Source organism: Lutra lutra, chromosome 2, assembly GCF_902655055.1.
Source record: "Lutra lutra chromosome 2, mLutLut1.2, whole genome shotgun sequence".
NCBI classification, from domain to species: Eukaryota; Metazoa; Chordata; class Mammalia; order Carnivora; family Mustelidae; genus Lutra; species Lutra lutra.
The window spans coordinates 24,625,189-24,648,611 of record NC_062279.1 but is presented as its reverse complement, the minus strand read 5'-3'; the positions used below and the strand labels follow the sequence as shown (position 1 = coordinate 24,648,611).

The 23,423-nt window shown below is 40.2% G+C and overlaps 1 protein-coding gene across 4 annotated transcripts in view; it reads left to right on the top strand.

The window, feature by feature from the left end:
• The window catches only part of MTUS1 (microtubule associated scaffold protein 1), a 168,305-nt gene that overhangs the window by 70,812 nt on the left and 74,070 nt on the right, over positions 1–23,423 (top strand). For 3 of the 4 annotated variants that reach the window (XM_047716237.1, XM_047716244.1, XM_047716226.1), the window contains exons 4-5: positions 12,647–12,808; positions 23,055–23,189. In XM_047716237.1, coding sequence (XP_047572193.1) covers positions 12,647–12,808; positions 23,055–23,189 — 297 coding nt within the window. The remainder of the gene's footprint in view (positions 1–12,646; positions 12,809–23,054; positions 23,190–23,423) is intronic. The other variant, XM_047716250.1, reaches the window with a different exon arrangement.

Here is a 23,423-nt window from a genome sequence, read left to right as displayed (position 1 = left end):
ACCAGATAAATCAGTCTGTTGACAACCTATAAAGACCCTTTTTCATCTTTGTATGGTAGCTGGGGAAAGGATGAACCCTTCTAAGTCTTGAGTTTATTATACCTTTAGTTGTGGGACACATGTTCCCAGGCCCGTGACTGTGGAAGTTAATTTTGTTTCACATGTGAAGTGGGAGACATCTTGGGAACACACTTGCAGAGGCAGGTACGGACAGTATCACCACGAACACTGGGCTTCTGTGCAGTTCTAGTCCATGTGAGAACCTTGCTTTGTGGGATGTTCTGGTTTCTCTGTCAAATTACCACCCTGTTAATACCTGTGCTGTTTTTGTTGTGACTCACCTGTACTACCATGACTTGATTTTTGTCTTTACTCTTGAGTTTAAGCAAATAGTGCTGGTTATGCAGATTGTTTCTTGTGTCCTATGAATACAGCCTAGTCTTAGCTAACTCAAGAATGTGGGCTCTCAAATCTCTGAAATTCTGTGTTCTGGGAGATAATCCATTTAGCTGACATTTCGGGAGTGTATACTGTCCCCATCATACTCAGACCCAGAGGAATTGTGGAATGAGTAGGACATGGTGCTTGCCCTCACCCATTACCAGTCAGCTAGGAGAGCTGATGAGTTCATCCCCCATCACATGTGTCCTTAGGATATTTTAAGGGGAAAAAAAAAAGCCATAGGATTTCAGAGGAAGGTAAGATTACCAATACCAAAGTTTGCTGAAACTCTTTTTTGTTAGAATATAGGTAATTCTCCAATATGATTGAGGTATCCCCTTACAAATGTAAGTACCAGCCTTGGTTTAGTGTTGATGCTTTCTGCTATTTAGTAATTTTTGGCATCAAGATCCTAGATCTAGAACTAAGAAGACTACCTCTTGATCAAGGTAATTTTTAGGTCTTAACTGATACACTAGGAAGTAGAAATGGAGGGACAGTTAGGGTTCAGACTATGGAATGTAGAGATTGAAGACCAAGTCAGTAAAGGTCATTGGAAATACGGAGGAGGGTGGTTGGGCAATTAGTCTACAATCCATTGGTGTTCTGGCAGTTAACAGGCAGAGGAAGTCCAGACAGAGCCCAGCCCTGTCAGTGTGGGGGAAGGAAAGGGAGAAGCATGGTTTCAGACAAGGTAAACCTTATTTTATCCCTCTTGGATCTTGAAATTAACCAGTTAATTTGGATAGCTCATCACGTTTCTGCTGCCCTCGTCCCAGTAGGCTACTTTTTTTTTTTTTTTTCAAAGATTGATTGATTTATGTTTGAGAGAGAGTGCACACATGAGTGTGGTAAAGCCTGGGGGAGGGGCAAAAGCGGGGGGTGGGGGGTAGAGAATCTCAAGCAGACTGCCTACTGAGTGTGGAACCCCGCATGGAGCTCCATCCCATGACCCTGAGATCCTGACCTGAGCTAAAACCAATAGTAAGTTAACTGACTGAGCCACGCAGGCACCCCCCCCCCCCAACAATGTAGGCTATTTTGGAAGTATAACCCTTTCAGTGAAAATTGGAAAAGAAAACAAAAATTCCCCTTAATGTCATCAATGCCAAATAGTTTTTGACTTCATAATTAATAACTATTCAGTGCCTTTTATTTTTGCATGACTTGATTGAATTTTCTTTTTCATTTAAAAGGCGTGGTGCCGGGGCGCCTGGGTGGCTCAGTGGGTTAAGCCGCTGCCTTCGGCTCAGGTCATGATCCCAGGTCCTGGGTTCGAGCCCCACATCGGGCTTTCTGCTCAGCAGGGAGCCTGCTTCCTCCTCTCTCTCTGCCTGCCTCTCTGCTTACTTGTGATTTCTCTCTGTCAAATAAATAAAATCTTTAAAATAAATAAATAAATAAATAAATAAATAAATAAATAAATAAAAAAAAGGCGTGGTGCCTTCTCCTAGATTCTTACATTCTTATTCTTAGTAACATGATTTTAAACAACCTTACAATATTTCATTATCAAAATGTGCTGCCATAGATTTCTTCAGACTTCTTTGAACATTAGGTTTTTTTTTTGTTTTGTTTTGTTTTAAGATTTGTTTGTTTTAGAGCATGAGAGAGCAGGCACGGGTTGGGAGGTCAGAGGGCAAGGGAGAGAGAATCAAGCTGACTCCACGCTGAGCACAGACCCTGACACAGGGCTCAGTCTCACGACCCAGAGATCACGACCTGAGCTGAAAACAAGAGTCAGACTTAACTGACTGCACCACCCAGGCGCCCCTTTGTTTTGTTTTTATAGTGTGTGAAATAATTCTACACTGAAGAACTTTGTACATGAGTGTAAGAGCTTGGTCAGATAAATTCATTGGATACATTCCTTTAGATGGAATCAGAGGGTGTGAGCATTTGTAAGACTTTTGATACATGTTGCCAAATTGCCCTTCAGAAACAGCATACAAGTCAGTGCTCCTCCTCTGAGTATGTTAGAGTGTTTTCCAACACCCTTGCCAGTATTTTGACATTGCTAACACTCTTTCCAAATATTTACTGTTGCAGAATGTGCAAAACGGTATCTTACTTTAATTGGCATATGCTTGGCACTCAAATCTTCATTGAATAAGTGTAGACTCGGGGATCAAAGTGCTGAAGTACAGAAGGGAATATATAAGATGAAAACATGCCTTCCTTGAAGTTAAGTTTTGATGGGAGAGACAGGTAATACATGAGTTAAAATATATAGGAAGCTTGATAATCTGAAGTACTAAAGAGGGGGGAAATACTAATGCAGAGAAGGGGAATGTGAAATGTTGCGGGTTGCTTTTGTGTGTCTGAGAGAGAAATTTTGCTAAGTTTGACCAGGGAAAGATGGCTTTTGAATAAAGGCCAGAGGGCATCAGTCTTGGGAGTATCTGGAGGAAAAGTGTGCCTGTCAAGAGTGGAAAGCAAGTGGAAAGACCCTGAGGTGGAGATTTACCGATGTGCTCTAGGAAAGCAAGGAATGGGGTGAGGAAAAGTTGAAACAGACCATGAGGTTTGACAGGTAGTGGAGACCAGGTCATGCACAGTCCTGAAAATCCCAAGGATTTTGGCTTTTAACTGAAAGAGCTTAAATTTTGACAGGGTTGCTCTGATACCTGTGTAGAGAATGCATTGAATGCGGGTGAGGGCTGAATCAGGGAGATTGGTGAGGAGGTATTGCTACAATCATGGCGGGAGATTGTGTCTTCTTAGGTCAGGGTTGTGACAGTGAAGGGTAGTCAGATTCTAGACAGGTGTGTTGAAAGTGAAGCTGACAGGATTCTCTTAGATGAGGTGAGACCAAAGAGCAGAGTCACAGATGCCTTTACGCACTTTGGGTGTGAACAACGGAAGGATAATGTTGCCATCCATGGAGATGGGTGTGGATGGTGGTGACACCGATGTTAGGAGATGGATATCAGGAACTAAGCTATAGAGCTATTAAGATGAATAATTTGTAAGTGAAGATGTTGAGTGGAAAGTAGGATATACAGGTCTAAGGTGCAGAGAAGTCTGGTCTATGGATATAATTTGGGATTCATCAATATTTAGATCCTATTTAAAGCCACTAGACTAGATAAGGCCACCAAGAGAATGTGCAGAAGAGAACAGATGAAGGGCACCACTGGGGAACTCCCTAGACTACTCCAAAATAATCTGGAATACTCCTAAATTTTAAAGGGCTAGGGAGATAAATCTTAATAAATTATATTAAATAAATAAAATTAATAAATTTTATTGTTTCTTGTGAGACCTACAGGCATAGAGAGGCTAAGTAAACTGTGTGCAGGCAGTGTTTGCTGGAACTGGGTTTAAAACCTAGGCAGTCTGGCTCTGGATTGTCCACTTTTCTAAAGATTTATTTATTTGACAGAGAGGCAGGCAGAGGTTTGGGTGGGAAACAGGCTCCCCACTAAGCAGGGAGTCCGATGTGGGGCTCGATCCCAGGACCCTGAGATCATGACCTGAGCCGAAGGCAGAGGCTTTAACCTGAGCCACCCAGGCGCCCCTGGATTGTCCACTTTTAATCACTGTATCATACATACTGGTTCTCAAATTTTATTTCTTTAAATTCAGTTATTGTAATACCACAAATAAATGTCTTATCTGAAAAAAAATCTTCCTTTTCCTATTCTAAATTTTTATATTTCTGGGATTTATATACCAGTCTATTAATCTGTTAATATAGTTTTATGCCCATAACGGACTATGTTTATTTTGTAATATCCTATAATAACTAATAACACAACTTCCTTCTTACTGAACTTCTTTATTGTGATAAATGTTATATAAAATTTACCATCTTAACCATTTTAATAAAGATTTTATTCATTTATTTGACAGAGGTCACAAGCAGGCAGAGAGGCAGGCAGAGAGAGAGGGCAGAAGCAGGCTCCCCGCTGAGCAGAGAGCCCGACTTGGGGCTCGATCCCAGGACCCTGAGACCATGACCTGAGCCGAAAGCAGAGGCTTTAACCCACTGAGCCACCCAGGTGACCCCCAATCTTAACCATTTTTTTTTTTTTTAGATTTATTTATTTATTTATTTGACAGACAGAGATCACAAGGAGGCAGAGAGGCAGACAGATAGAGAGAGGTGGAAGTAGGCTCCCCGCAGAGCAGAGAGCCCGATGTGGGGCTCGATCCCAGGACACCGGGATCATGACCTGAGCCGAAGGCAGAGGCTTTAACCCACTGAGCCACCCAGGTGCCCCTCTTAACCATTTTTTAAGTGTGTGGTTCATTGGTGTGAAACAGATTCCATTTGTTGTGTAAGAGTCACCATCATCCCATCTCCAGAACTTTTTATCTTCCCCATCTGAATGTCTTGACCCATTAAACACTAACTCCCCACTCTCCATCTCCCCTGCCCCTGGCAACCACCGTTCTACTGTCTGTCTCTGAATCTCACTACTCTGGTTACCTCACATAAGAAGAATCATTCAGTATTTGTCCTTTCATCAGTGGCTTATGGAATATCTTCAAGTTTATCCATGTTATATCATGCGTCAGAATTTCTTTCCTTCCTGAGATGGAATAATATTTCATAGTACATAGGTGACACACTTTATTTATCCATTCATCCATCAATGGTCAACTTGGGTTGCTTCTACCTTTTGGTTATTATGAATAGCATTATGGACATAGGTGTACAAATACCATTATGGACATGGGTGTACAAAGATCCTCCTTTCATTTATTTTGGATACATACCCAGAAGTGGAATTAGTGGATTTTATGCTAGGCTGTCTCTTTTTCTTTTGGGGGGAAACAGCCATACCATCATTCATAGTAACTACGCCATTTTACTTTGTACCAGCAACGTGCAGGGTTCCAAGTTGGTCACGTCCTAACCAACACTGTTATTTTCTGTTTTGTTTCTATAATAGGCATTCTAATAGCCAGTTCTAATGTTGTATCTTACTGTAGTGTCGATCTGCATTTCCCTAATGACTAATGATGCTGAACAGCTTTTCTGTGTTGTTGGCCATTATGTATTTTCTTTGGAGAAAGGCCCATTCAAGTACTTTGCCCATTTTTTTTTTAAAAATCAAAGCTTTCTGTTCTTCAGCTGTAGGCATCTCATGTTTATGCTCCAAAATTTTTGGCTATTATTATTTATTCTAAGCTAATTTAAACAGGTTTTTTGAAAGTTGTCCCAAGTTGTCCTTTAAAATAATCACATGTGGATTTAGATGGGAATACCATTCAATTAATGTATAATTCAGGGAAGAACTAACATGTATATTTACTTATTCAAATCTTTTATGTTCCTCATTAAAATTTTTCCATAATATCAGCACTTTTTGATTATTTATAGAGCTAGTATGTGCATATACATGTCTCCATGTGCATTTACTTTTTATTGCTAAAGGATCTTTTTTCTATTTTTCCTGCTACATCAAAAAGCTGTTGATTTTTTTTACAGTATTGATTTTGTAAGCAGCTTTGAGATTTATTTACAGTTTTTAGACAATAACACTATATACCAAAGTGAAATTTTCTAACATCTTCATTAAGATTAATGAGAAAAGTTGGTCCTTTTGTGTTGAGTAAAAACGAATCTGAAGCCACAGTTTTGAGTATAATTTATTTCTCCCATAACTTATCATTAATTTTTTTTTTATCCCTTTGGGTAGACTTACATTAATTCCCAGCTACTGTAGATAATTAACATAAAGGTCACTTTCTCTACAGAGTTGTGCTAAAAGAACCCAAGTTGTAATTATAGCTGAAAACATATTCTCATGCTTTGTGTTTTAACTATGCCTGCTTGGCATTTTCTCTTCCTGACTAGTTGAGGGCCCTGCCTTATTGATACTTATTATATCTTATAAAATACAATAACTTATGTTTTAAGCTATATATATTAATACGTAGTGTCTGTATTCCAGATTGGCGTCCTTGTCCAGTGAAAATCGCCACGGCCTCTAGTCCTGGCAAGTACACTTGCCTCCTAAGCTTCTCTCCGATTTCAAACTCCATTTCAGACTCTTCCCTGCTGGCCTTTGGTCAGTTATGCACACTACCCCCCCTCCCCCCGGAACAAACCCTGGAGCAAAAGCCAAGAAAGCTGCAGTTAAGGGCTGAAGTTCTTAGCCTGGCATTTCATGCCATCCTGAACGGTAAACTATCTACCTCTCCAGTCTCATCATTCTTTTCCTTCCCCGTGATGCCTGCACACCTAGTAAGCCACACAAACCACAGTCCTATTAAAAACATTTTAATGAGGGGCGCCTGGGTGGCTCAGTGGGTTAGAGCCTCTGCCTTCCGCTCAGGTCATGATCCCGGGGTCCTGGGATCAAGCCCTGCATTGGGCCCTCTGCTCGGCGGGGAGTCTGCTTCCTCCTCTCTCTCTGCCTACTTGTGATCTCTGTCAAATAAATAAATAAAATCTTTAAGAATTTAATGAGCTCCTATGGATTCTCTAGTATTTTCATAATTATTACTGAAAACATTTGGGAGCGATTTCTATACAAAATGTCGGGTGTTTCTAGCACCCTATACATTTGTGCTTTGCAATTACCTTACTTTGCAGTTACCTTTCCTATGTAGGCAAGTAAATACTTGTGCAACATCACCCGTCCTGGGAATCCATTGTCTAGATTTTTATTAAGATCTGTATCTTCAAATATAGGTAAAATAGTAGCTAAGGTTTTGTGGGGAGGGAGGTTGTTGTTTGTTCTGTGGTTTTGGGTTTTTTGTTTTGTTTTGTTTTTTGGGTTTTTTTTTTGTCCGCTCCTTAACACTTCTTCAGAATGCTTTAATTTCATCCAATGTAAAGAACAGCTCATTTTGTTCAATGTGGGAAAAATCTCATGAAAAACATATTAAGGCTGAATTTCTCCTGGTCTGATTAAGAGTTCAGAGAGAGGAACTTGCTTTGACCAGCAGATGTTTCTGTGGCCTGGGAAACTGCTCTCATTACTTTGAAGGCCTTTTGCAAGCTGGTGGGACTTCCCTCCTCTCCCAGCCTGTCCTTTAACAGTGGAGCAGACCAGGCTGGAGCTGAGAGAGGGCGCTACCTACCTGTGAATGCCTGGGGAGCTTTCCCCTGGACAGTGAATCCTTTAACATAATTGTCAGAACAAAGGCATACCCTTTAGGAGTTCATCCTTCAACTTTAATTTCCAGTCCTAGGAACACACCATTATGGTCTCATGAAGAACTTTCTGGTAGCAGAGGGACCCTTTTCATTATAACCGTATAAAAGCATCACTTAACCCGTTGATTTCTGTGTTGTTTTTTTTCTTAGTAAAATTAAAAGGACTGAAGAATACCTCATGTTTACAGAGGCACAGGAATAAAAATGATTAGAATCTACTTACCTTAATTGTTGATCCAGTTTATCCTTTCTTGGTTTCTGTATCTGTTTTGAACATCTTTATCTGATTAAATACTTGACTCCACTGATTTTAATAATATCTATTAGTGTTTTAATGTTTTATGTTAGCTTTTATGATAAAATATGCTTATTATAAAGTGTGAAGAGAAAAAAGCTTATGAAAGGTGGGAAGAAAAATTATCCATTTCTGCCTTTTCCCCTTATTTTTCCTCTAAGTCCCCCGTGTTGTATTTCATAACAGCCTCATAAACTTCTGGTATATCTCCTGGAATTTTTCAATATGTAGGTAAGTCTGAGCTTAAAAAGCGGGGTAATATTAATATCTTTTTTCCACATAATCATTTTATTAGATTTTTAGTTTTACAAGGCATTCCTTATTGATACTCTTTTGTTAAGTGTAGAACATTCGACCGAATTTTCCAAGGTGGGTATCTGAGTACCTTGCTTGTTCATGAGGCCATACTTCAAACTCAGTAGACTCTGTGTTACTATCTAAGGCTAAGTGCAAATGCTAGTCCTTCCATGTCTTCCCTAGACAAAAGATGGTAATAATTACAGGGTCAAAACAAAGCCTTTGTCTCTCTGTAAGATTATGCTAACAGCATAAGCTTAAAATAAACCACTGAGGCGAGTAATGTGTCTTCAGGTAGGTCTTCAATCTTGATGGTTTACATCTGGGATCATTTAAATGCTATGAAGCGAATGTGGTCCTGTAAGGATTTCCTTGTTTAAGAATCTGGTTCTCAGGTTACTCAGTCTCTCAACCCAGTGTTGCTATGTCTTACTTTTCATATTGGTTATGATGTGTATGTTTTACTGCTTCTTTGTATGAAGTCCCAATTATGGGTACTTGAGGTCAACTTTGCTCTTCAGTTAAACATGAGGACTGTTGGTGAAACAGTGAAACACCTTGGTAGCCCCCTTCTAGAAAGAGGAGCTCAGGTGGGCTCCAGCCTGATTCTCCTTTCCTTCACCTGATGCTTCTACTCTGCAGCCCCAGAGAGGGAATGCTGGGCTGGTGGTAGGTTGCCTGCCTTCCTGGCATCTCTGGCACTGCTGAGGTATGTGACTGGAGGAAGCCATTTTACCACCCAAGTAACTCTCTTATCTATGCTCTGTTAGGATTATCCTGGGTTTCAGAGGAACAATTCTGTGGTGCAGCAGGCTTTGTTCTGGGCCCTCAATGCCCAGGAGTCAGACTAATGGTTGAATAGGGAAGACTTTTGCTAGGACTGCCAGTTGCCATTAGGTGGGAGGGACAGTGAGCCTTGGGAATGGGGTAGGACCGGTCATAGCAATCACAGGCTGGCAGGGCAACCTTGCTTCTGGTGTGCGGCCTCATGTTAGAATCAGAGAGGCTACAGGTCTGTAGCAATTCTGAGGCACACTGAGAAATGTCTGTAAACCCATGATGCTGTCAGAGACAATGCTATGAAACATCACTTTCTGAAAAACAATTTGAGTTTCCAAACTTGTTTAGCTTTGACTACCTTAGCTATGGCCCAGAAAGATTCCTCTGTTACTTGCTCAACCTTGCTCATTGTTTCCGATGATGATGAAGACTTCCATGTTTTTGCTGTCAAGGGGCCATAATTTAGTAACTGTATATTCTAAAAGATCAGTTTTTTCTGTACCTCCAAAAACAAGGAAAACTGGTAGTTAAATATAAGTCTAAAAATCAAGTGAATATTTGATTATCTATTACTTGCTAATTACTATAAGGACTATAAAGAAAAATGTCTCCTTTTATCTAGTTAATAGACTATTTGAAGAGTCCCATTAATATTAACAAAGGACAAATAAGCTTGTAAAAATTAAGTGTTGAATGCTTCAGTGTAGATGAGAGAAGGCATTATCGAAATTTATTTACTCCTGGCCTGTGAAAAAAAGTTTTAATAGCTATTACTATCATCTGTATAATTCTGCATTTACTTTTTCCCCAATTTCATTGAGGTCTAATATGACATTCAAAGTGTAAAGACATTTAAAGTGGTGATTTGATGATACATGTTATAGAATGATTTTCGTTACGGAGTTCATTAACATATCCCTCACCTCACAGATTTCTCTTTTCTTTTTTGTTGAGGATATTTAAGTCCAACTCTTAGCAAATTCCAATGATATACTAGTCTTATCAACTACAGTCACCATTTTACATTAGTTCCCCAGACCTTATTCTTCTTACAGCTGAAAGTTTGTCCATTCCCCCTAACCTCTCTTTATTTCCTGAACCTTCCTCGTGGACTTACAATAAAAATTCATTCCACAAATATTTATTAAATCTCACTTCATGCCATCCCTTGGCTAAGTCCTGAGGGACAGAATGGAATCAGGTCTTCTTGTTCTCAGGAACCTTAGAGAGTAGTCCGAGAGCCCAACTGAAACAGATGTTATTGTGAAAGCAGGTGTGGATGTGGTAAAGGGAGGCGTGGCCCATGGCACACAGGGAAGGTGCCCTGGCAGGATTGGTTTTACAAAGAAGTTCTGATTCTCAACAGTGCTTCTCATGCTTGGGTGTATTCAGATCACCAGGAGATTTTGTTAAAATGGAGGTTGTGATTCAGTAGATCTAGCGTAGGGGCTACAGATGAGTGGCAAGGATTTGAAACAACTGTCGCTTTGTATTCACCAGGCAAGATAGGGGATTAGATGGAAAGGAGGCTAGTTCATTCACAAAGATGAACATAAGCAGAAGAGTAGAGTAAAAAGGCCTGGAAAAATAAAAATAAGGTGTGTATATATGTGTGTGTGTGAGTGTGTGTGTGTATGTATGTGTAGGGATGAGAGCATGGCAAAGCATAATGGAGAAGAGGTTGATCGGAATCAATCCTAGGACTGTCATTTACAGCTTTAAAATTAAATATTAAAGGGATTAAAAATAAGATCATCCTATAGATCGGGAATCACAAATTTTAGACTGGGTCATAACCTTTTTTTTTTTTTTTCATGTTCAGAAGATCAACGTGATGGACTTGGAAAGGGTGGAAGGACAGCCCTTTACGAGTCTAATATAGTTGTTGAGGCAAAATATAAGGGGATGAATGAGGATTTGTAGGATTTGGATTGAGCGGAAGAAGACCTCTTTGAAAAGAAGCAATGTGCCTCATGAATTAGCATAGTACTTCTTGGTGTGAGAGAGGAAACTAGCTTGATTGGAGCAGAACACACACCAGCGTAAAAGAACAGCCTGTGAAATGAGCAATGGGAAACCTCACCAAAATGAAACTGGAAGGTTGTGCAGGGGGAGCTCTCCTGCCCTACCACCGCTCTGCCAGGAACGGTGCCAACGAAAACATTAACTTGCGAGCAGATACTGCGTGATGAACCCAGCGGGCGGAAGGAACGCTTCCTTCTCCCCGCCCCCCACAACAATCCAGCCAATCAGACGCCGTCACAGCGCCGCCAATGAGAAGCCACTGTCCTTTTAGCGCCCAGTTTCTCGGGTGGGCTTTTATTTGTATCAGCCTTCCCAGCTCCCCGCCGTCCTCGCCTCTGTTGGACGTATTTGCATATAGCTTTGCCATCGCTTGCTATTATTCTCTGCTATTCCTAAATAAACTCTTCTTTTGGTAGTAAACATAACCAGAAGTTTGATGTTTACAGTTAACAAGTACAAAGATAAAGCTGGAGATGGGTAGAACTTTAAAGTGGATGACTTTCAGTGCCAGATCTAAGGAGTTTAACCTCCTTATTCTTATGAAAATTTTATGAGCAAAATCACTGAACTCCTACAAAGCCTTGAGCCTTGCTTTCCAGAAATATCACTTCACTCACTTAAGGGGCCATTAGGAATATAGGACACCATCGTTTTCATGTAAGTTCCTTTTCAGCTCTTCCTACTTTTCAGTGGTGTACTACCCTTAGCACTGAGAGTCTTCATGTTAGATTATATGGGGATGTGGGGAAGGAAAGACAATTCCAATGTTTTGGAAAAGAAAAAATGGATTTATAATTAGCATAAGGGAGGAGGGTATGGAAGTGTCGAAATTGAAACATTCAACAAAGAATTTAAAATGGGAGTGGCATTGGTATTCAGAAAAAGGATAAGGCTGCAAGGGAGAATTTGGGATTCATCCAGATGGGCAAGGGTTAGAGTGAAATAAATGAAGATTCTGCAAGAGAGATGGGTGTGAAGAAAATTTTAAGGATTGAACTTGGGAAATGTCCATAATCAGGTAGCAGGAGTGAGCATCGGGATTGTATGATTTCAAATGTGCCAGAGAGCATGAAGCATACATAGTTCATTGCTAAGTGGAAACACTTACGCTGCAAGAAAAAGAAGTTTGAGTGAAGACAATTTAAGTTTGGCAAATTGGAGTCAAGATGAAGAGGAGATTTAAAAAAAAAAAAAAAAAAAATTCAGCGCCACCTAGTGGTAGGCGTTAGGCATTTTTTAAAATGAATTTTTAAAAATGAATTTAATTGAATTTTTCTTATTTTGGTTTTTAAGTTATCTATTTTTTAATATGGTAGCCTAGTGTATGAGTGGACTAGTTTGTTTTTTAATCAACAGTATGAGTGGAAGTCAGAGCTTTGATTTTAACTTTTCCAGAAACCTCTGTGTCACGTGGCTTTTTTGATCTCTTGTCACACAAGACCTGAGCTAATTACTCCAGCTTACAGGGTCACAGCTACCCTTCCATGTCCTGATACTCTCATCATCACCTCTGCTCTTCTGCCTCCAAGTCATCAAAAATTAAAAAAAAACCACATCTATCTAAAAATTGCATGATGCTGAATATTCAGTTTGTGTTTTGACTCAGTAGTTAGTGCAGGAAATGAAGTTTATAAGCTTAAACCTTTCAAAATGAAGTAGAAACTTTTTTTTTTCTTTTCTTTAATCCCAAGGAAAACCTACATCCTTGAAAAATGCACAGCCGTCTCGGGTGAATTTGCCTAGACCACTTCCTAAATCCAAAGCATCTTTGAAAAGTTCTGCACTGAGGAGGACAGGAAGCACCTCCTCTCTTACCAGCACCCACAGTGATCTGAGCACTTACAGCAATAATTGTAAGTTGGTCTTCTGTCAAACTTCTGGGATCGTCGCAGCCATAGTTATAAGAGAAGTAATGTGCTCAAATAATTGTTAGAATTTTGATTTTTGTGATTTAGGGGAAAATAGGAATGCTGCTTCTCCCATGGACTTTCTCAAAAAGTTTGGCAAGAAAAGCAAATTCTTCAAATGATGTTCTCTTTTGATGAACATGCTGTGAAATACTGAAATATTTATGTGTTGAGGGTACCCAGTATTTTGTTGCATGGAGAATTCTAAAGTTTATCATTTGAAACAATGGTGGGTTTTGGTTTGTTTTAGGAAGGGAAGCACGAAGAACTTCGGAGTGATTTGCTTTGTAAAAGACTGTATTTTTTATAATCTTGTATTTGGATGCTAGAGTCAGGGGAATTTGACTAGTATAACTTCAAGCCTAATTTTAAGTAGTTTAAACTCAATATTTCTAAAGTTTTTGGTTAGGGTAAATTCTGTTTTCTGTATATAAAATGGGTGAATTCATTGAGCTATCTTTTTCATTCGCAAGGTATATTTGGTCCTAATATTTATTTATTTCTTTTCTAAATTCCCTCACATGATAATTAACAGATTTATTAATTTGAACAGCTGTGGAGTGTCTACTGTGTATAGGCACCATGATAGATGCTGAGAGGAATATGGAATATAAAAGAAATGGTCCTTATCTAAAAGGTAGTTGCAGAAAATATTTACCTGGGTAACTGGAATATCAGATGAAATAAGATTATTAAGCACGAGATGGAGAGGAAGGCAGTTCTCTCTGCTTTAAGGAGGGATCAATTAGTTTCTTGTGTGGGAACAAGGACAAAGTGGGGTCCTAGTTATTGAACCTTTTGGGGCAGGGGCCTTTTCACTCAGGAGCGCTGTTATAAGTTGCCAGACATTCCTTCTTTCTTTCTTTTTTTTTTCTTTCTCAAATAACTTCTGCCACTGCCTTGATTGTATATATGAGGTGAAGGAGTGAGGCTCAGAGAGGTTGTTGCTGGCCCAAGGGCACTCAGCAGCATGGGACAGAATAGAGAATGTGAATGTGTGGAGGAGAAGGCATTGAACTAGTGGCTGAATTAATGAGCACATTCCGCGAGGTCCCTTAGCAGCGGTAGGTTGTCTCCTGTGATAGTGAGTAGCTGTGTCCTGGAACTCCAGGACTATTAAAATGTGCTACTTAAAACTAAAAAGGCTTATTATCCACGTATTGTTTCACTTTTGGAGTTGTGGATAAATAGGAAAGGTTTGCATGGAGCCAGGAATGCTCTCTGAGTTGGAAAAGGGAATTCACCCGTGTATTAAGGTTATTTCCCTTGCAGCTTACTCTGTTGGTGTGAATTTTAAAAACAAACCGACAAAGCAGAATCACCAGCGGGCTCTCAGAAAGCCGGGTAGCAACGGAACGTGTGACCCCTGGAAGCAGGCACGTTCTGGAGAGCCGCTCTCCAGCCTTTTCTGTTGCCAGCCATGTTGACTTGGCCACTGTTTCAGGACTGGGTCAGACTCCTAAGGAGGTTGTAAAATGCTTTTGTCCGTTCCTTTTTGTCCTGTAACAAAGGAGTTTACCGTACACCCACAGAGCCTGTCTAGCGCTGGTGTCCCTGTTGCAGATTAAGCATTTAAATCAATGAGTCTTTTCTTAGTTTGATTTGCTAGGGGGTTTAATCTGTTTTGTGTAGTGCCTTGGAGCTTACAGATTTCCCCCCCCCACCTCCATTCTAACTCACTAAAGAGCAAGCAGGAGGGATAGGAGAGTGAACATGGCTGCAGTTTTTCCTGCTTAAGATTGCTTGGATCTTTTTAAATGACTGTACCAGGAGGATTTCGCAGTTGTACAGAGACGGATATTTCTTCAAAAATATTTATCAATTCTACACTCACCCCACCGGCTGGTTCAGAGAAGCACTATGATGCTACCTTATTGACACTGCTGGTCCTGGGATCCTACAGCCTTTGTATAGTTCCTTTGTTAGCCACGCTTACTGGGAAAAGAAGTAGGTCGACGATTTCTGGTTTGATTCTTTTCTTTGTAAGCATGCTTAATTTTACTCAATAAATTGATTTAGTACCTCTTGATTGTTATTTTGGTAATTCGTAATTTGTTGATTGTAATATTGGCGCGTTTATGTTTAAGTTGTGAATGGTTCTGAATAGAATCAGATTTGTTCTGTGTTTTCTGTGTTTTCAGGCTTAATATAATTCAGTAGCATTGTCGAGGTGCTGAGTACATGAAATTACCTTATTACTAAAGACTATTTGGTCTCCTTTCTCCTTCAATAGGCTATAGTTTTGTGTATGTAGCTCATACGTGTATGAGGATAGAAAATTATTTTCCTAGAATTAAAATATCGCTTCTTTGATTATTCTGCTCATTATATTCAAATAAATTAAAGATGTGTAACTTTGAAAGATTACCTTAAAACATGAAAAAATCATTTTGAACTGATTTTTTTTTCCTATTTCTGATAATGACGGGTCATGTGAGAAAATAATCCTTTGATCACCGTTTTGATTCAGACTGAGTTAAGTATCTAAACCCCTTTCAAGAATGTGTTCTCGCTTTGCTGCTCATTTCTTTGTGATGTGATACTGTTAGTGGCATCATTTAAGAACTTTTGAGGTCCATAGTGCTGTTGTAAAATTAGCAGCTGGTTCTTGGTACTTTGGAATCCTATAGAAATAACGTTACTGAGTTAAAAGACCAATGACTAAATTAAGAAATATAAGACAATACATTTTTCTTGTTTGGAGGTTTTAGCAGGTTCTTAGTGTGTATTCTTGTATGCGTAGAAAATTTAGAAGTTAAGATAGTGATTTTCTTTTGGATATTAGCCTAAAACATTACATAGTAGCTTCTAGGTCAGATGCATTCATATTTAGAGTTTAAACATTCTTAAATTCTCCCAGACTCCCCTAAAGTCCAATTTTTAAGATCATTATATAAAAATCGGTATTGTAGGTCTTGAATAGAGTTGAAGGTTTGAGGGCCATTGTGTATGTGTGAGAAGGAAGCCTTTAGTGAGTGTATAATTTTGCCCCCTTACCAAATGTGAAATCCAAGGCTTTCTTCTTCCCAGTTAGCCACACACACACACAAATGTTTGTTTGTTTTTAGAGACAGATGGTGAAAGGGGAAATGTAGGAGGTGCACACCAACAGTTTGTACTCTTCTGGAATTTAGGAGAATCAGAGGGTAGCTACAGAAATGGAGTATTCTTTGCCTTTGCCTTCATGGCCAGCCCTGGCTCAGCCGGTGTCATACATAGAAAAGGGCGTTCACCTCAGACTCATCCCAGTGTTCCTTCCAGCTCATGGGAAGGAGGATGATTTTCCACTCTCTCAGCCTCGGAATCCTCACCTGAAGAACAGGAGGGCAGTACTGTCACCCTAAAAATCCTTGTAGCAAAAATCTTTCTCACCACTTCGATTTCCTTCACTTCAAAAAGATGGTGTCGAAGAGTCTGGAAGGTGGGTGTTCGGATTGTTGAAGTGATCAGGCTGGTAGAAGGATTCCTCTTACTTACCTGTAGGCTGATGGCAAGTGAGTATTGTCTCACCTGCCTCCACTGGTCAGTTGGTGGTCAGAGTGGATTGTTGAATGGTTTTCAGGCTGCTTCCAGGTTCAGAGGGAAAGTTTGTGTTTGACTAGTGATGTCTGCCATAGGTGAGGAAGGGGACGAGAGGCAGTGGACATACTCTAGCCCTGTATCATGTGCTTAATACTTACGCATATCCAAATAGATGACTAAATAAGAAAATACTGTTATCTAGACTGGCATTAATTTTGTTTTCATTTTTGCAATGGTTTTCTGGGATATAGAGAGACATTCTTGTTCGTACACTGTTGAGTAACTCTGCTTTTGGAATTTGGAGTGTAGACTTCAGTAGTGACTTGACTTCAAGCCAGGTGGGCACATGATCTGGCTCAGTGGGTAGCGTTACACAGACTGACAAAAAAAATTCCAGAAATAAGCAGAATGTTGGCTCTGTGTGTGTACATAACTCAATAAACAATAACAAAAAATAACTGTTAGATGCCAGAATGTAGTATGAAATGTTAGTTTGCAAATACGTCTGAAACAATGAGAAGCCCTTCTGTAATAAGAAAATAATTTCTTCTGCCTAGGCTTCTCTGAGAATCTCTTCATATTCTCTTCAGACTCCATTATCTCTCTTACTCTTTTTCATTTGAGTCATACTTGAACCATGGGGAAATGAAACTAAGGATTCCAAGAATCTGTTATTCTGACATAATCGAGGCTACTAGAACCAAGGATCACAACAGAATAGGGGCAGTTTTAAATTGTTATTACAGCTGCTGGGACCTGGGTGACCGCATGTGGGATATCACGTATTGTCGCTCAGGGATCATGGACCTTGTAGACTGTGCTGAGGAGAATTTTGAGGATGTTGTGGCTTCAGTGGGTCTATAATAGGAAAGCCTACAGTTCTTCCCTCCTATATCAGGAAAAGCCAGTCCCTTCGTTCTGTGTCTCCTTGACTTTCACACTGCTAGCCCACTCACAACACTTTGCTCTGGTCACCAGACGTGTGGCAGTTTCTGCCCCAGGAAGCAATTCCTTGGGACACCAGCTGGGTGGTCTTCAATCCTGATACTGTCTACTAGGGCTGGCAGCAGATCCCACAGGTTAAGGGGTCACTCCTGCAGGACTGGCCCCCACCTCCTTCAGATGCCAGTCACAAGTCAAGGTTGTCAACTGTACTTCTCACAACGAGCCTTCCATGGGCGATTCCAACAACTCCTATCTTGGGTATGATGAATTTGCTAGAGCAGCACACAAAACTGAAGTAAACATTTACTTTACTTACTAATAAATGCCCGGTTCTTATAAAAGGGTTTAACCGAGGATACGGAGGACCATCTAGATAGAACTGATGCATAGGGCAAGGTATGCAGGAAAGGTGAAGAGGGTGCATCCCCTCTGCAGGTGTGCACCAACTCAGAAGCTCTCCCGTCTCCACAGTTGGAGATTTTTATGGAGGCTTCCATAAAAGGGCATGATGGATCCTTAAGTTAATTTTTAGCCATTTTCCCTTCTTAAGAAAATGGAGGGTATAGTTGAAAATTCCAAGATTCTAACCATGGCTTGGTCTTTCCAGTGACCATCTCGCATCTGGGAACCCACCCAGAATCACCTTTTTAGAACAAAAGATACTCCTGTCACCAAAGAAATTAGAATTTCAGGAGATCTGTGTTAGGAACTGGGGGCAGAGACCCAATATATATTTTCTATATCTCACCGTATTTGGTACCTGAGTACCATATTTGTTTAGTGAGGGCCCTGCGAAAGCATATGTACCATTTCCAAACTTGATTTTCAAACCCCCTCATTATACATAGAGAGATGAAGGGGTTCATAGCTATGCAGTGGCCAAGTCAAGACCAGAACTCAGAGATCATAGATTCGGTTCTACCACTTGAAATTATGGTAGTTATTATATTGGAACTTTGGTCACCAAAGAGTTTCTCGTTTGGATATAATATCTCTGGATAATGGAAAATTTAGATACCATCAGGATACCCAATCAGCTGCCATGGTAGGGACTGAAATGAGCAGGATAAATAGTTTCAGGATATCCTGCCTTATAGAGAAGGACATCCTTCAAGTGGGGTTTACTAGAAAGCAACGCACCAACAAAGAGTATTTAGGGAACTGAAAGATGTGTGACTGTTGGTCATAAAAGTGTGTGTAGTTCAGCATAGATTGTCCCCACCATTGGTGAACTGGGAAGGAGTGGAGGTGGGAAATGTGTCAGTCAATGATCAGAGAGAGAGAGAGAGAGAGAGAGAGAGTGTGTGTGTGTGTGTGTGTGTGATCGCACCTGATCAAACTCAAAACTTTTATCCTTGTATGTGGATTTGATCCTCCCATGTTACGAAGTTTATGATAGATCTGGGTCCAGTGTTTATGCTGAGCCTAAAGAGTGGCAGTTGGGGGGCGCCTGGGTGGCTCAGTGGGTTAAAGCCTCTGCCTTCGGCTCAGGTCAGGATCCCGGGGTCCTGGGATCGAGCCCCGCATCGGGCTCTCTGCTCGGCAGGGAGCCTGCTTCCTCCTCTCTCTCTGCCTGCCTCTCTGCCTACTTGTGATCTTTGTCTGTCAAATAAATAAATAAAAATCTTAAAAAAAAAAAAAAAGATAAGTGGATTCCCAATCCTAAAAAATAAGAATGGCAGTTGTTTTCCAGGGCAACACCTCTGGTCTGGTGTGATGGAGAGCAGAGGGACAGGAGTATTGTGCCTCATGAGAATTTTGTCTTGTGCTTTAGTGAAAAATCCCTTTAGTCTGTTCTTTGGAAACTGAAGGTCTTCGTTTTTAAAGCTGAGAAATGAGAAGTACAAATGAATTTGCGATCATACGATTTTATATTAGGTCTATATTCAACTCAGTTCAACTTCTCAGTACCTGAATAGGTGACTTATTTGCTACTGATGAATTAAAAAAAAAAAGTTTCAGGAAGGCTAAAATCCCAGTTGTTAGAATATATGGTTAAGACTTTAATAAATCATTGACTTCCTTTCGGAATTTTAATTTAGCAAAGGTGAAAATGCAAATTGAAACCCATTTTATATGAAAACCTAAAAGATAACGTGCTACAAAATTTGGCTTCTGTTAAGACCGTGAAGTCCTTTCCCACCCATCCTTAAAAAGGTTATCTTGATTTTTATAGCAGTGGTGTCTTCAGTACTGTCATTTACATTAACTCCATGTAATTTTCACCTTCAGAAAGACCACGTCTTTGGGTTCTGGAGAAAGATAATTGGAAAGAAGCCTAGGAAATTGACAGAAACCTCTCAGTGGGAGGGAAGACTCTGTTGATCTGACCTCATACGGGAAATGTTATATGGGCACAGGAGAAATGGACAGATGGCTCATTGTAGAGTGCCTTGACATAGATCAGGGGAGAATAACCGCATGTCTTTACAGGTTTAACAGTAACATCTATAAACACTGTTCTAGGAGTTAGGATAGTATAACCGAGTGAAAAACTACTGTCTTTGAATTTAAAGCATAGTTATAAATAAGATAGAATCTCACCCTCGGGGCGCCTGGGTGGCTCGGTGGGTTAAACCGCTGCCTTCGGCTCAGGTCATGATCCCAGGTCCTGGGTTCGAGCCCCACATCGGGCTTTCTGCTCAGCAGGGAGCCTGCTTCCTCCTCTCTCTCTGCCTGCCTCTCTGCTTACTTGTGATTTCTCTCTGTCAAATAAATAAATAAAATCTTTAAAAAAAAAAAAAAGAATCTCACCCTCTTCTAATGTGAGGTAAAGAAAGGTATCAGCTTTGGTAATAAGGAAATTGATGATTATGCATTGAGTATTAGAATATAACTGGATGCTTAGAACTATGATTTGACCATCACTGGATTTTGTAAAAAATCCAGTCTGGGTTGGTGGCAGGGAAATTAATCTTGGGAACCAGGTAGTGAAGGAGCACACCTCATAGATTGCTCCTCTGGCTCAGTTAGTCTATGGTGATTTAAAAAAAAAAAAATGCTAGTGGTTTATACAGTTAGCAAGGGGACATGGATAAAAAGATTAACTTTTATGGGGGGAAAAAAGGACCAGAAAACTTTCCAGGCATTTTTTTTTTTAAAGATTTCATTTATTTATTTGACAGAAAAAGCACAAGCAGGGGGAACACAGAGGGAGGAGAAGCAGGCTCCCCGCTGAGCAGGGAGCCTGCCATAGGGCTCTATCCAGGGGTCCAGGGATCATGACCTGAGCTGAAGGCAGCCACTTAACCAACTGAGGCACCCAGACACTTTTTTTCTTAGATATGGAGAGAAAAGGACTAAGTGCTGGGTTTATGCTCTTGAGTGTTGTATAACATGGTAATCTCTTAGGAAAAGTGAAACAGTAATGTTAAAAATCCTTAGGAGCTAAGCTTCTGGACAGTGTATTTTTTTCAAAGATGATTTAATTATAGAGAATGGTGAATTTAGAATGGTGTTTTAAGGAAATACTGACTTTTTTTTTTTTTTTGGTCCCCTTAGGTATTGTTGCTGATTTTTGTTTGTTTGTTTTAATACCACTTAATGAGGTTTGAAACTGTTTGTTTTGATCTTTACATGCTGGTACTATTTTTCAAATCTTTACTCTGAGGTTTTTGACACTACTGAGATTTTATTATTTATTATTTATTATTTTTATTTTTATTTTATTTTATTTATTTATTTGACAGACAGAGATCACAAGTAGGCAGAGACAGGCAGAGAGAGAGGAAGGGAAGCAGGCTCCTTGCTGAGCAGAGAGCCCGATGCGGGGCTCAATCCCAGGACTCTGGGATCATAACCTGAGCTGAAGGCAGAGGCTTTAACCCACTGAGCCACCCAGGCACCCCTTATTTTTTATTATTTTTTTAAAGATTTTATTTATTTGAGAGAGAGCGAGAGAATGAGAGGAGAGAAGGTCAGAGGGAGAAGGTCAGAGGAAGAAGCAGACTCCCCATGACCTGGGAGCCGGATGTGGGACTTGATCCCGGGACTCTGGGGTCATGACCTGAGCCAAAGGCAGTTGCTTAACAACTGAGCCACCCAGGCAGCCCAACACTACTGAGATTTTAAAACGTAGATTCCCCCTGCCCGAAACACTGAAATAAATGATAGTAATGGTGTTACATTCCTAAAGTAGACACAAAGCTCACTTAATCATACCATAGCAGAAGAACACTATTGCCCAGGTTCTCATTATGGATCAAAAATAGATGAAAATATAATATGAAAATGCATTCTTATTTGGAGTTCGGAGTGCAGGAAACAAGCCCTGTTCCTTTCCTTGTCCTCTGCCCTTTTCCCTGCACCAAGTACAAATATAAATCTTAACCATTCTGTAGAAGATTTGGTTTCCCTTTATAATCCAATGAGAAGCCAGCCATAAAAGTCAAGAGAAATGCACAATTTTGAAAAAATCTGTATGAATGTGGGCTACACAGTTGCCTCAAGCAACTGAAAGATACTTCGGTTTTATTTGTTTTGATACTTAGTTTTGTTGGTCATTACTGGGCAAAAGCAAAAATAAGAAGCAAGACATCTACTTCAGGTTTTGCTCTGATTCTCCATGGTTTCAGACTGTGGTTCTGATAGGAAATTACAACCAGTTGTAAATGATCACTATTATTTTTTAAAGCTTGTTCTTTATTCTGAAGTCTCACTGTCCATCGATGTGTTAAGTTTGTCTTTTGAATCCTGATGAAGAACCAGAGGCAAAATCAGAGACGAGCAAAATGGCAGGAGCCTTCTCCAGGGTTCATGGGCCAATTACACCTTAAGTGTAGTATTTGTTCACTTAATTTTTCCCACTAACTTTTACCCTGACATGTTCCCGGGAGATGGTGTAGGTCTACTTCTTTGGCAGTGCCGTTGGCCTAGTTAACTGTAATGGACTCAGAATTTTAGAGCATAGCCTAAGCAAAGTTGACGAGCACCATAGTTTCTCCAAAAGTTGTTGAGTCATTCTTTTACCTGGAAACCACTTGTGTTTTCTTTTCTTTCCAAGAGGATTTCCATGTGAGTAGAGAGGAAAGATTGACGTGCCATGTCAAAGGTGGTTTTCATGATTTAAGTGGGATTTGCTTTTATGTTTCTGCTTTGGGACTTAGGCATCTCTGTTCCAGGGAGGATGATGGAGTTCTCCCAGCTGGAGCAGGGGAGGAGAGAACCAGATCTCAGCCTTGGAGCTACCAAGGCATTTGCACGTTCTTGTTCTCACATTAGTAGCACAGCTGCCTGCCTGCGTTTATTCTTACTAGATGATTGACACATCGGCCTTGTCCTCCTGGGGATCGATGCTCTTCGTAGCTACACATTGGGCAGGCTTATTACATGGCACGGATGGCCGTGGAATTTATCTTCCAACTTTTATTTGGGATGAAAGCTGAACTGGATGAAATATATCAACTTGGATTATGCCAGGATGTATGGTCATTTGGTTTTTTTGTGTGTGTTTTTTGGGGGGGGGGGGGGGAAGGGAGTTTTGTTTTGTTTTTTTGTTTTCTGTTGTTTTGGTTTTTTTGTATGGTCACTTTGGATGTAGCATTTCCCTTGCATCCCTGAGGACAGGAGCTATAGACTATCCGTCTTCATATTTCCAAGTTGCAGGAACGGCTGGCACATTGGAGATGCTTAGTAAGTACTTGTTGATTCGTGAAGGAAGGAATACATTGTGGACAACTGATGCTGTATTTCGCTGTAAAATGAGACGTGCTCTTTCTTATTACAGCTGGAAATGCCGCTGTCCTCAAGTATGAGGAAAAACCTCCCAAACCAGCATTTCAGAATGGTTCCTCAGGATCCTTATATTTGAAGCCTTTGGTATCCAGAGCTCATGCACACTTACTAAAAACTCCTCCAAAAGGTATGTTCCTCATTGCCGAGAAAAGCAGAAAGACAAGACTTTTTAAGTCCTTATCTTGTAGAGTTAAATTTTGGCAACTAGGTTCATAGCACATTGGACAGTTATTTACAAAGCGTCTGAAGAAAGACACATACTTCATTTTCGCAGCAAAGGAGATTTTCTTAGAGACCGTAGGTTCTGTGGTTAAAACTTGATACCTATAAACACAGGTATAAAGTAAAAATAAATGAAACT